This window comes from Bufo gargarizans, chromosome 6 (genome assembly GCF_014858855.1).
Source record: "Bufo gargarizans isolate SCDJY-AF-19 chromosome 6, ASM1485885v1, whole genome shotgun sequence".
Classification (NCBI taxonomy): Eukaryota; Metazoa; Chordata; class Amphibia; order Anura; family Bufonidae; genus Bufo; species Bufo gargarizans.
Genome location: NC_058085.1, coordinates 334,227,879 through 334,241,044, shown reverse-complemented (window position 1 = coordinate 334,241,044; position 13,166 = coordinate 334,227,879). Strand labels below are relative to the sequence as shown.

At 43.2% G+C, this 13,166-nt stretch overlaps 1 protein-coding gene across 21 annotated transcripts in view; it reads left to right on the top strand.

The window, feature by feature from the left end:
* Nucleotides 1-11,021, top strand: part of LOC122940834 (janus kinase and microtubule-interacting protein 3-like) — a 96,376-nt gene extending 85,355 nt beyond the window's left edge. For 18 of the 21 annotated variants that reach the window (XM_044297644.1, XM_044297642.1, XM_044297638.1 and 15 more), the window contains 3 exons: nt 6,554-6,757; nt 9,823-9,888; nt 10,971-11,021. In XM_044297644.1, coding sequence (XP_044153579.1) covers nt 6,554-6,757; nt 9,823-9,888; nt 10,971-11,021 — 321 coding nt within the window. The remainder of the gene's footprint in view (nt 1-6,553; nt 6,758-9,822; nt 9,889-10,970) is intronic. The other 3 variants (XM_044297643.1, XM_044297635.1, XM_044297646.1) reach the window with 1 other exon arrangement.
* The last annotated feature ends 2,145 nt before the right edge of the window (nt 11,022-13,166 follow it).

Sequence of the window (13,166 nt, the reverse complement as noted above, 5' to 3'; positions counted from 1 at the left end):
CTATTTATCCACATTGGTTTCTTTTTGCTCCTTAACCTTTTATTCCCATACGGATGTACCTCTCACAATGAGATTTTAGGATGTTTTTAAAGATATCCCATTTTGTGGCTGTATTTTTATTTTTGAGGACTTTGTCCCAGTTAGTTAGGCCTATGGCCTCTCTTAGTTGGCTAAATTTAGCTTTTTTGAAGTTTGGTATTTTTGTTCCTCCCTGCTCTTTTGAATGACAATTGGAAGGTTATTACTTTATGGCCACTATTTCCCAGGTGTCCCCCAACCTGCACGTCTGTTGTTCTGTCCGGCCTATTGGTTAATGCTAAGTCCAGTATGGCTGTCCCTCTAGTCGGTTCCTGAACCAGTTGGGAGAGGTAATTGTCTTTGGTTATTGCCAAGAACCTGTTTCCCTTATGAGATATACAAGTTTCAGTTTCCCAGTCTATATCTGGGTAGTTGAAGTCCCCCGTAATAACCACCTCATTATGATTTGCCGCCTCGTCTATCTCGTTTAGTAGTAGATTTTCTGTGGACTCTGGTATATTAGGTGGTTTATAGTAAAATCCTATTAGTAATTTATTGTTGTTTTTAGCTCCATGTATCTCTACCCACAGTGACTCTACATGTTCATGTCCCTCACTTATATCTTCACGGACTGAGGGCTTTAGACAGGACTTTACATAAAGGCAGACCCCTCCCTGTCTCCGGCTTTGACTATCCTTTCTAAACAGACTGTAACCTTGTACATTAACTGCCCAGTCATAGCTATCATCCAGCCATGTCTCAGTTATTTCCACTGTGTCATAGTTCTCCTCACACATCACTAATTCCAGCTCCCCAGTTTTATTAGTCAGGCTTCTGGCATTAGTATACATACATTTGAGAGGTTTATGTATATTTTTTACCCTACACCTTTCCTTCTGAACTGTTCTAGTCCCTCCTTCCATTTCTCCCCCTGTCCCACTTACCTTGCCCCCGGTCTCTATCTGCACTATCTTCCCCTCCTATAATGTAATTTCCCTCCCCCCCCCAGTCCCTAGTTTAAACACTCCTCCAGCCTTCTAGCCATCTTTCTTCCCAGCACAGCTGCCCCTTCACCATTGAGGTGCAGCCGGTCCCTACAATAGAGCCTGTAGCCGATAGAAAAGGCGGCCCAGTTCTCCAGGAACCCAAACCCCTCCTTCCTACACCAGTTCTTGAGCAACTTGTTAATCTCCCTAATCTCCCCCTGCCTTTCTTGTGTGGCTCATGGTACAGGCAGTATTTAGGAAAATACTACCTTAGAGGTCCTTGCCCTCAGCTTTTGACCTAAATCCCTGAAATCATTTTTAAGGACTTTCCACCTACCTCTAACTTTGTCATTGGTTCCGATTTGGACCATGACCGCTGGATCTTCTCCAGCCCCTCCCAGTAATCTGTCAACTCGATCCGCGATGTGTCGAACTCTAGCGCCAGGAAGACAGCACACTGTTCGGCGATCACGGTCTTTGTGACAGATTTCCCTATCTGTTCCCCTAATAATGGAGTCGCCCACTACCAACACCTGTCTGGCCTGCCCTGCTATCCTGGTTCCCTGCTTACTGGAGCTGACATTCCCCTGACTGGCAGAGGAAGTGTCCGGCTGCAGCAGTGCCGTCCCTGGACTAACATCCCCCTCATCTGCCAAACATGCAAACTTATTGGGGTGTGTCAGATCAGGGCTAGCCTCCCTGGCACTCTTCCCTCTACCCTACTTTCTAACTGTCACCCAGCTAGCTACCTCACTTTCCTCAGCCTCCTCTCTGTCACCCTCCCCCCTCATCTACCCCCAAAGAGTGCTTGCTCGGTGAGAAGCAAACTCTTTTGCAAATTGTCAATGCCTCTCAGTGTTGCAACTTGCCCATTTAGAGACTCGATTTGCGATTCCAAACGGGTAATTTGCTTGCATCTTGAACAAAGATATGCACCCTTGAACTCCTGTTCCAGGACTGCATACATCATGCAAGATGTGCACTGGACTGCGTTGTCAATTGTGCAACACATACTACATGGGGATTACAACAGTAAAAAAGGAAAACAGTAAATATGATTTAGAATTAAACCCTGTCTGCTGTAGTTGAAGGACTACCTAAAATTAAGCCAACAACACACAAGGAAATTATATCCAACCTTAGATTCCAACTCCTTTTTCTTAAACTCCTTTTTTTTTTACTCCACTTAATAAGAAGCCCACTTAGTAGAGAAAGCCTCAGGAAGAGCAAGCTCAGGGAGTTCAGTGGTTCAATTTATAGCACCTGGTTACCCAGGCCACTCCCCTTAATCAAGCAGAGAAAAAAATATCAAAAATAAACACCTGCCCGTCTGGGCTCTAACTAACACAGTAGTTTTCCCTGACTCACCTCTAAGCACAGGTTTACACACAGGGTCACAGGCTCCAAGCCTTAGATAAACACCGCTTCCAGGACTTTTACTGTACACCTCGCCACAATACATTGGCTAATATTGTCATTTCTATTCCAGTATTGACTTGTTTGAACTTCAAAAGTGCACATGGTTGTCCGCTGAACAACTGACCCTCCAAAAAATGGGTTGTTTATTGTGTGGTCATAGTAATTCTATGACTGGTCACATGCTGGCGGAGATCCCACATGGCACAGGATGTCTTACAGGCAATGCTACCCTCCAGAAGGAAACGCACAGAAGGAAATAAAAAGGTTAGCACACTACTCGCTGTTGAAGCAGCACGCGGACCTTCTTCTTTCCTTCTGTGTATCTGGCTGCGAGTCGGCCTCTCTGGCACCCAACCGGAAGATTCAGTAAGCCTGCTGGAAGTGGCATACTACCAATTACAGTGTTGTGTCTTTGCACAACCAGTTGAGGTAAGCCTCTACTCTACCAGCTTTTCACGTAACCATCTGGTCCTTCACACAAGCGCGTCTCCTCTCTCTCTCTCTATTCTCCAGAAGGAAATGCCACCTATAGGTACTGTAAATCAGTGTATGACCCATTAAAGTTAGTTACCAACCCATTACTATAATTTATTATTAAAGCGCCATTTATTCCATGGTGCTGTACATATGATAAGGGGTGTGCATACATAAAGCAAAACAAATACAATAAAAATGAACAAGACAAGTTACAAACTAGTACAGAAGGAGAGAGGACCCTGCCTGCAATGGCTTACAAACTACAAGGTATGGAGGAAGGACACAGTAGGTGAGGGTAAAAGCTGGTCAAGGTGGTATAGCAGCAGGGCCACTGGTTGTAGACTTGTTTGAAGAGGTAGTTTTTCAGGTTTCTTTTGGAGACTTCCACAGTAGTTGACAGTTTTTGGGAGGAGAGTTCCAGAGCATGGGGGATGCACGAGAAATTTTTTGGAGGCGATTGTGGTAAGAGGAGATAAGAGAAGAATAAAGAAGTAGGTCTTGTAGGGGTCAGAGATTATGTGTGGGACAGTACCGGGATATCAGGTCACAGATGTATGCAGGGCACAGGTTGTGGACAGTCTTGTATGTCATAGTTAGTGTTTTGTACTGGATTCTCCGGGTAACGGGGAGCCAGTGAAGGTAATGGCAGAGAGAAGAGACAGATGAGTAACGGGGGAGCGGTGGATTAGTGGGCAGCAGAGTTAAAGATAGATTGGAGGGGTGAGAGACTGCTATTGGGGAGGCTGCAGAGAAGGATGTTACAGTAATCTAGGCAGGAGATGATGAGGGCATGTACAAGCATTTTTGCAGACTCCCAGTTGAAGAATGTGCAGATCTGAGGGATATTCTTGAGTTCAAGGTGGATGGGGCTTGGATGTGTGATTTGAAGGACCAAGCAGAATCAAACAAAGGTTACTTCAAAGCAGTGGACTTGTGGGACCAGGGAGAGCATGCAACTTTTGACTGTGATAGATATGTCTGTTGGAGGCTGAGAGAGATGGTGGAAAGATAATAAATTCCATTTCCTCCATGTTAAGTTTTAGAAAACAAGAGGAGGAGAAGAAGGATATAGCAGATAGACATTGTGGAACTCTGGATAGTAAGGAGGTAGTAAGTGAGATCTGAGCCTAGGAACATTTTGGTCAAACCATAGACTCCTCTAAAGGTGATACCCATAGGTAGCATTAGAGGGATAGCTTTCTTCCTTTTTGAGGAGAGGTAACTTTTAGTCATAGTGAAAAACAACAACATTTTACATAGGATTTAAATGCCTCAAACACTGGCAAGTGGTCAGCCAACCAAAACTTTAACTCCTTCAGGACCTCCACCGTACATGTACGGCGGAAGTCCGGTCTTTATTTTTTTATTTATTTTTATTTTCAAAAAGTAAAAATTTACAATCTTCCAATTCATTATAAAAAAACTATGTAATACAGCATAATCTCATCTTATATTAAATCTCCCTCTTATCTTTACCCTCCATCCCCCCTCCAACACCCTTTTTCCGCGAAGCTGCCGTCATTACACCTAGTGTTGTCATTTCCAATTACCCCACATCCTCAACCAAGCTGCTTTCTTTCCCACTGTTTGGGCAAGACTATATTCGTACTGCTTTACCCTATTCATATACTCCATCCACTCCTGGAGATTTGGATACTTCGTAGAGCCCCAATATTTAACTATTATTATTTTGGCCAAAGCGATGCCCCGTAACCAAAGTAATTGCTCGTTTGTTTTTATCTATCTCTGGGCGCATACCTAGGATCACGTACTCAACACGTGCTTCGTATTTCATAGGGGAGCTGTTCTGCAGTTTCCGAAATATTTTGATCCAGTAATCTTTTATCCCCAGACATTCCCAAAACAGGTGTTTGTAATCTCCTCTATCTTTGTTACATTTATAACAGTTCTGTTCTCTGTCTTTGTAGATAGTGTGCAATAGTACTGGTGTATAGTAGAGACGGTGTATAATTTTCAAAAGAATCCGGAAGTCCGGTCTTTAAACATGGCGCCCGCTTACATGTGCAGTGGGCGACATAGCCGCCAGGTTTCTGCTATTTAAAATAGTAGACACCTGGTGCACATGTAGGCGATCAGCCTACAGATGCCGTAGTCAAATTTGACCACGGCATCAGAGCAGTCCGGAAGTGGAAGCCTCACACTTCCGCTCTGGTAATAACGTTCCCCGGCTATGTTTGGGGAACCTGTTACCATTGCTCTAATAGACCGAAGCCTCAAGCAGGCTTCAAAGTCTATTAGATAAATAAACCAATACAGGCCAATAGGTGGCAGCACTGTATTGTTATATCGAAAATGAAGTGTTCAATGATGAGTAGATAGCCATCAATGAACAAAATGGGCAATCTAATATAAAAGTTAAAATCTCCCCCCTTTGCTTAAAATAAAAATACTTAACCAATAAAATAATAAACATTATGGGCATCGCAGAGTGCAAAAATGCCCATACAATTAAAATATAACAATATTAATGGCATATTTTTTGTCACTTCAACTACCCAATAATTTTTTAAATAAAAAGTCACACAATTCTTATTGGTATCACTGAAAAGTACAGATCGCCCCGCAAAAAATGAGCTCTCACACAACCCCATACACATAAATACAAAAAATGTATGAGTCAGAATATTGTGCTAAAATGTTTTTTTTCTCAAAGGTTTTAATTTTCTTTTCAGTATTACCGTATTTTTGACCCTAGAAGACAAACCGGCCCATAAGACGCACCTAGGTTTTAGAGGAGGATAATATGGAAAAAATATTTTTCATTACACCTTAGGTCAGACCACCAATCAGATCCCCAATGTTAATCAGACCTCAGCTGACAGCCCTAATCAGACCCTCAATGTTAAGACCCCAATAAGACCTCAGCTCAAACTCCAATGTAAATGACTCCCAATCAGACCTCTGATAACAGCCCCATGCCTCTCATCACCCCCCATATTCAGCCCTTATGCCTCTCATCAGCCCCCATAATCAGCCCTTATGCCTCTCAGCCCCCATTATGCTTCCAGCAGCCCCATGTTTAATAAAATAAAAAAACAACTTACCTCTCCTGCTCCTGGACGCCGCCGCTCCTCACCGCCCGCGATCATCTTCCTCCTGCTGTCGGCTGTACTGTGATCTGACGCGCACAGCGCGAGGTCACAGAGCGCCCTCACGCTGTGCACAGCCTTCACAGCCAACAGCCGAGTACAAAGCCTTCACCGCTTCCTGGTCCTCCGGTACTAATGAGCGCTTCCAAGTATGGTATCGTTGTAACCAAACTGACCTGGAGAATGAAGATAACAGGTCAATTTCACCACATAGTGTACAGTGTAAAAAAAAAAAAAAAAAAACCTTGTCAAAACCTTTTCCAAATCTACCCCATTTGGAATTATTTTTTTCGCTTCCCACTACATGGTATGCAATCGTAAATGGAACCATTAGACAGTACAACTTGCCCAGCAGAAAAAGTAAGTCCTCATGAGGCTATGTGAACGGAAAAATAAAAAAGTTAGGACTATGGGAAGGCGGGAAGTGAAAAACCAAACCGCAAAAATGGAAAATCGCAGGGTCCTCTAAGGGTTAAAATAGTGAATTATATCATTCATGTATGCCGTCAAGGAAACTAAAGGAAGGTTTTGGTCTTTACTTAGCACATCTTGGAGCTAGAAGCCATGTTATTTGACGCCTTGCAGCAAGAGTCTGGAGCCAAGATGTCTCAGCTTCTTTCAGAGGAAGAACAGGATAAGCTGAAGTTTGCAGTGGAACAGTGGAAACGACAGGTCATGAGCGAGCTCCGAGAAAGAGACGCACAAATCCTGCGGGAACGAATGGAGATAATTCAACATGCACAGCAGGTACAACACTGTCCATAATAATCATATGATAAGTAGCTGCAGAATTAACATACAATAGGAAGAGCAGCTGCAGGCACCCAAGGGGTTTTACTCAATGGAAGCCCCATAGTCTGGTAAACTGTCCAATGTTCCAAAACAAAAAAATTTACAAAAGAGAGTCGCCAGCAACTTCTATCAGGGCTGTGCATTTGCAGTCAGTCAAGGCTAGGCAATAACAAAGCTCCTGGACTTTAACGCTCCATGTGCCATACATTTCCAGAGCTAGTGCTATGTCCTTAAAGGGGTATTCCAGGAATTTATTATTGATGGCTTAGCCTCAGCTGTGTCCATATTGTAGTGGTCAGAGCTGGTTACTGCAGCTCCCATTCATTTCAATGGAAGCAGCGCTGTAGTAACTAGCTCCGACCACTACCCAACGGACGGCACTGTGCTGACTAATGTCACCGGAGATACTGCACAGGTGTCGGACCACCACTGATCAGATATTGATGGCCTATGCTGAAGATAGGACATCGATAGTAAAATTCTGGAATACCCCTTTATTCTCTAGTGCCATAAATGTAAGGGCATATCATTACAGCTGACACCCTTCTGCAACAACCAGGATTGGAGATAACACTTATCTTAGCTGTGTAACTTCTTACATACTGCAGATGGAAACGGGTAGTGCGTAGCACTGGTGCCTTGCAGCACTGGGGTCTTGGGTTCAAATCCGACCAAGGACAATATCTGCAAAGAGTTTCTATGTTCTCCCTGTGTTTGTGTGGGTTTCCTACGGGTTCTCCGGTTTCCTCCCACACTCCAAAGACATATTGATAGGGAACTTAGATTGTGCACCCCACTGTAATGTCTGTACAGTGCTGCGGAATATGTCAGCACTATATAAGTGAGTAAAATAAAAAATATTGCAGTGTACTATAAAAGCAAGTAATGATTATATGTCCTCTAGAGGGAATTTTTTATTTTTTTTTAAAAAAACAACATACAAAGGGGGTGATTTATGAAGAAAAATCTGCACCTTTTCCCCGCTCATGCCACTTTTCCGAGGTGGCAGAAAAAGGAGGCGTGGCGGGGCCAGATGTCACATCTCATTTACCATATTGTATGCTCACCAGCAAGTGAGCTGGTATACTTTAAACGCGCATCTGCCGCCAGCACTGGGGAATTAAAACCAGAGTATAAATTGCTGGTCTTAATAAATAACCCCCAAAGTGTTCAAACAAAATAAATCCAACTTAAAAGCAAGCAAACCCATTTTTCCCTTACAAAATATTACACTAAGGAAAAAAAATAACATAAAGATATTATAAAAAGACACATAATTGGTATCACTGTAGCAGAAGAAACCATTGTATACTGTAAAACATACAGTAGATTAGATATACAATACAATATATTGTATACAAAAGGACTGGGCACACCTAGGGTATTGGGTCACTAACTTTATTTGGTACAGTTACTATGTCAGCCCCAGTTACAGGAGAAATCAATAGTTAAAAAAAAAGTTAAATGTCCCCTAGAGATCTTGTATGACCTTATGGGGGACACAAAGTGTAAAATAAAAAATAAAATAAAAAAGAAAGCGTTTTGAAAAATAAAAAAATATTTCACATTTAATTAAAAAAAAATCCAAATCTGTGGGGATTCGTTCTGGTAGACAGGGTGTGCAGACGCAGTACAGATGCAAATTACCAGTTCTAAAATCAAACTTCCGTGTTTATTTACACATAAAGCAAAAACAAAATGTCACTTTGCAGTCTTGGTGTTAATCCACATAGCAAAAATCACCTTGTTGGCAGTTCAGCCTTCAGCAGTCCATAGCAGGCTTTTAGGGGGCTTGTTTCCCTTACAGATGGGTCTCAGCCCTCCAGCACGGCACAAGCCTCAGATCTCAGCACACACACCTCCTGAGCTCCACTGTCAGACTGAGGTATCCTCACCTGGCAGTGCTGGCTGGTTTTTAGGCCTGGCAAAACCCGGCCTGGAATATGGGGAGTAGTCCCCCACCCAGCACTTTGACTACTCCCAGTAAGAGCCATCCCGGATCAGCTATATAGCCATACTAAGGCTCCTTTCACACAGGCGAGAATTCCACACGGGTGCAATGCGTGAGGTGAGTGCATTGCACCCGCACTAAATCCGGACCCATTTATTTCAATGGGGCTGTGCACATGAGTGGTGATTTTCACGCATCACTTGTGCATTGTGTGAAAATCACAGCAAGCTCTATATTGTGTGTTTTTCATGCAACGCAGGCCACATAGAAGTGAATAGGGCTGCGTGAAAATCGCAATCATCCGCAAACAAGTGCAGATGCGGTGCGATTTTTATGCATGGCTGCTAGGTGACGATCGGGACCCGATCTTTATTATTTTCCCTTATAACATGGTTATGAGGGAAAATAATAGCATTCTTAATACAAAATGCTAAGTAAATTAGGGATGGAGGGGTTAAAAAATTTTTTAAAAATTAAACTCACCTCATCCACTTGCGCAGCCCGGCTCGTCTTCTTTCTTCTTCATAGAGGACCTGGGAGAAAAGTGTAAGTCTATGAAACACCTGTTGAGTGAAGTGCTCACTACACCCCTTAAAAATTCCTTGGATGGTATAGTTTACAAAATGGTGTAACTTTTTGGGGGTTTTCACTGTGGGGTTATCTCAGGGCCTCTTCAAATGCAACAGGTTTTTTTCTCCCAGGCTGTGAGCTGTGCGCTGCGATTGGCCAGCGCTGCAGCCTAGGAGAAGGAGACGCCCACAGGACAAGGGAAGACCCACCTACTATAACTTAAGGAGCAAAGGTACCGGAGCCTAAAACGGGAGAACGGAGCGGCGCCCGGGGATAATAGTAAGTGCAGTGAGATCCCCGGGCGCTGCTCTATATGGCAGCATACTCAGTTCACATAGTTTATACAAGTGAAAGGTCCTCTTTAAAACCAAATGTCTGCATGATGTTCAGGCTATAGAAATAATAGCAATCAATGGAAGATCTAACATACAACCTGTGTGGTTCAATAGATCTTCCTCCAAAAGAAAATCCTCCCTTTATTGCACTGTGTCTTTTTCAGAGAATAAAGGAGCTCGAGGAGCGACTAGAATTTCAGAAGAGACAAATAAAGGAATTAGAAGAAAAGGTAAAGCCGCGAGATAAACTTTCTCTATTATTATTTTCCATGGAGCAATTAGTGGTTGGGCCACATATTATTCGAAATGAAATATTTTTGGTAAAATTCACAATTTCCAATTTGTTTGAGAGAATATTTGCTTTCAAAACACTTTAGACATGTCAGACGTTCTGTAACAATAAAGCACAAGCAGGTAATAAAAAAAGCAGGATCACGTACAACAGTCCATCCCATATGATTAGCTCAATCCAGGGGATCACAAATAAAGCAAAGATGGACGTCAGCATTCTTCTTAAATCTGGATTTTTAGTGCCTTTATCCAAAACACCATGCGACATTTCAGTCTTAAAGGGGTTGTGCACAAATGTAGAGGATTTGGCAAACCTTCCCCCACTTGGCTGGACCTGTAAAGGGAAGATTACGCACCCGTTTCCCTGCGCCGGCTCCTACTCCTCCCGGCCTGCGATCCTCCACTGGGCTCCCTTGCTGTAAACATCTGATTTGACATTGCCGCAGCCAATAACTGGCCGCGGTGGTGACTGCCCCCTTTACGTCATGACAAATGATCACATGATGCAAGGGCATTCGGTCTCCACTGTGGCCAGTGATTGACTGCGGTGATGTGAAGCCGGATGTTGCATCGAGGGAGCCCAGCAGAGCATCGCAGACCTGGAGGAGAAGGAGCGGGAGCCAGCGCCGGGAAGCAGGTAAGTAATCTTCTCTTAACAAGTCTGGCCAAGGGGGAAAAGATTTGCCAGGAACACTAACGTTCAACTTTGCTTTATTTATGTCCATTCTCGGAGAGAATTCCAGGTGTTGAGACCCCCCACCCAATTTACCAAAAATTATCTCTTTTGGTGGTAAATGCTTTCTTCTCTGTCTTTTGATTTGTAAATTTGTGGCCACCATTTTTATAGATTCCTCCGAAATAAATCACAAAATTTTCAGATTCGCAAGAATCTAAATTTCTGGGGAATCTCATAGCTAATTTGATTCATTTAGATTGAGATCGATTCTCTCATCACTAACTTTGTTATCTACTTGAGATATATTTCTAACGTGTCTCTTTTCTTTCTTCCCCTTTGTTCCAGTTTTTATTTTTGTTTCTATTTTTTTCTTTAGCTTTTATATTATGGTCTTAGATCTTACGCACTTTGTACAAGGTAAGAGTCCTAAAAGACTTAGAATATTGGAGTGAGTAGAATACACATAAAAGTATGAAAATAAAAGTGAGCTGAAAATATTACCATGTACGACAGATTAAGTATTTCAGATGACAAGCGCACCATGGTTTAAAGCAGGGATGTCAAACTCGTGGCCCTCCAGCTGTTGCAAAACTACAACGCCCATCATGCCTAGGCATACTACAGCTATCAGGGAATGATGGGAGTTGTAGTTTTGCAACATCTGGAGGGCCATGAGTTTGAAATCAATGGTTTAAAGAGCCTATGTCAGCATGATCAACCCTACTAGTATGCCTAGGGTTGATCATGCTGACACACCTTAAACCATGGTGCGATCGTCAGCTATTCTCAGCGGAGTGGAGGTGTCTGCCCTCAGCTCTGTCTACTTCATCACTTTCATATAAGTTGCTTCATCTACACATTTATAACTTGTATTCATTCCTACATATAAGGGCTCATGCACACGGGCGTTGCCGTTTTGCGGTCCTTAACTTGCAGATCTGCAAAACAAAGATACCGACGGTGAGTGTTCTGCTTTTTTTTGCGGAATAGAATGTCCTGCTCCCTATAGAACTTTCCTATACTTGTCTGTAAAACGGACATGAATAGGACATGTAAAATTTTTTTATGGGGCCGCAGAACGGTCACATGGATGTGGACAGCACACGTGTATGCTTTCCACATCTTTTGCGGCCCCATTGAAGCATTGAAGTGAAAAGGTCCACATCCGACCCACAAAAAATGTGGATTTGACCAAAAATACGTTCATGTACATGAGCCCTTAGAAGTATCTGAAGGTGTCCCCTCTTTTCTCTTTCACGCCTTCCCTCTTCTGGCATAGCTTGCCTCAGTATGACATCTGTACTGAATGGACCAGACAGCAAATGAAGCTTAATGTACTGAACAAGACCAAAATGTATTTTTATGGAGTCCCGTGGTGCTCTGCTGGCTTTTACAGCAGTTTATGTGCGACTTAACAAAAGCTTTGCCTGAAAACTAGTCAACCGATTCAGGACAAATGGATCCATTTAAGTTCCTGCTAAGCAGGTATTCAATTGCTTCTGTAAAGAAGTCCGCTTGTCTTTAATGTCCTTAATCATTCATGTGCATCAGTGAGGAGGGAACAAGGAAGTGGAACTTACAAGATGTCCTTCTGCCCCATGGCTGGTGCTGTTTCTGAAGGTGAAGCTCGGGTGGTGGAATCGACCAAGCGTCCTGGACCCCTTTATGTTGGCCTTTTCTAACCAATCGCTATAATCGATAACACATGAACATGTCATCATTTTACTAGAGGAAAGCACAAAAAATTCAATTCTGACTTGTCTGTGAAGAATCACGCTTTATGTTACCCTCAAGACATCATGGCTGCTTCATAGGGAGGCATCGATACCGTGATCGTAGTGCATCACCTACCAAGCTGCAAAGCAAGAGGAGCTGAAGAAACGGAAATGAAATTTAGTTTTTTTTTAGATTTTTTGGACTTTATTTTTTAAAGGTAAGAAATATTTCCTTACTTCTACTATACTGATGGTGGGGTCCACACAGAGGGGCAGCTTTACTAATCCTGAAGATGGCCTAAGCTTAGACCTGATTTATCCTAGGGGCTCAGGCTGGATGATAAATCTGGTGTAGCGATAGACACTTTTCTCAAATTTTATACCAACTATCGGTTGGCTTACTTTGTGACAAAATTTGACACCAGAATTGTAGCTCAATTATGGAGCAAAATTAAGGCTGGGTTCACACCTGAGCATTTTACAGCGCATTCCTACGCGCTGTAAAACGCTCAACAGGCAAGAACCAATGATTCCCTATGGGAATGGTTCTCACCGTACGAACGCGCTGTAAAACGCCCTACGCCCCAAGAAGTACAGGAGCTTCTTTGGGGCGTAGTGTCGCGCGTTCCCGTACATAGACTTCCGGGAATGCGCGACAATGGGCGTTCGCTTGCACAGGAGCCACGTATGTGAGACGCCCATAGAATCGCGCATACAGAGCGCTCCATCCAGTACGCTCAGGTGTGAACCCAGCGTTAGCATTTTAGGCTACACCCATTCCGGTCAGATCTCCCGTCTCTTGGTAAACCACACCACTTTTTAAACA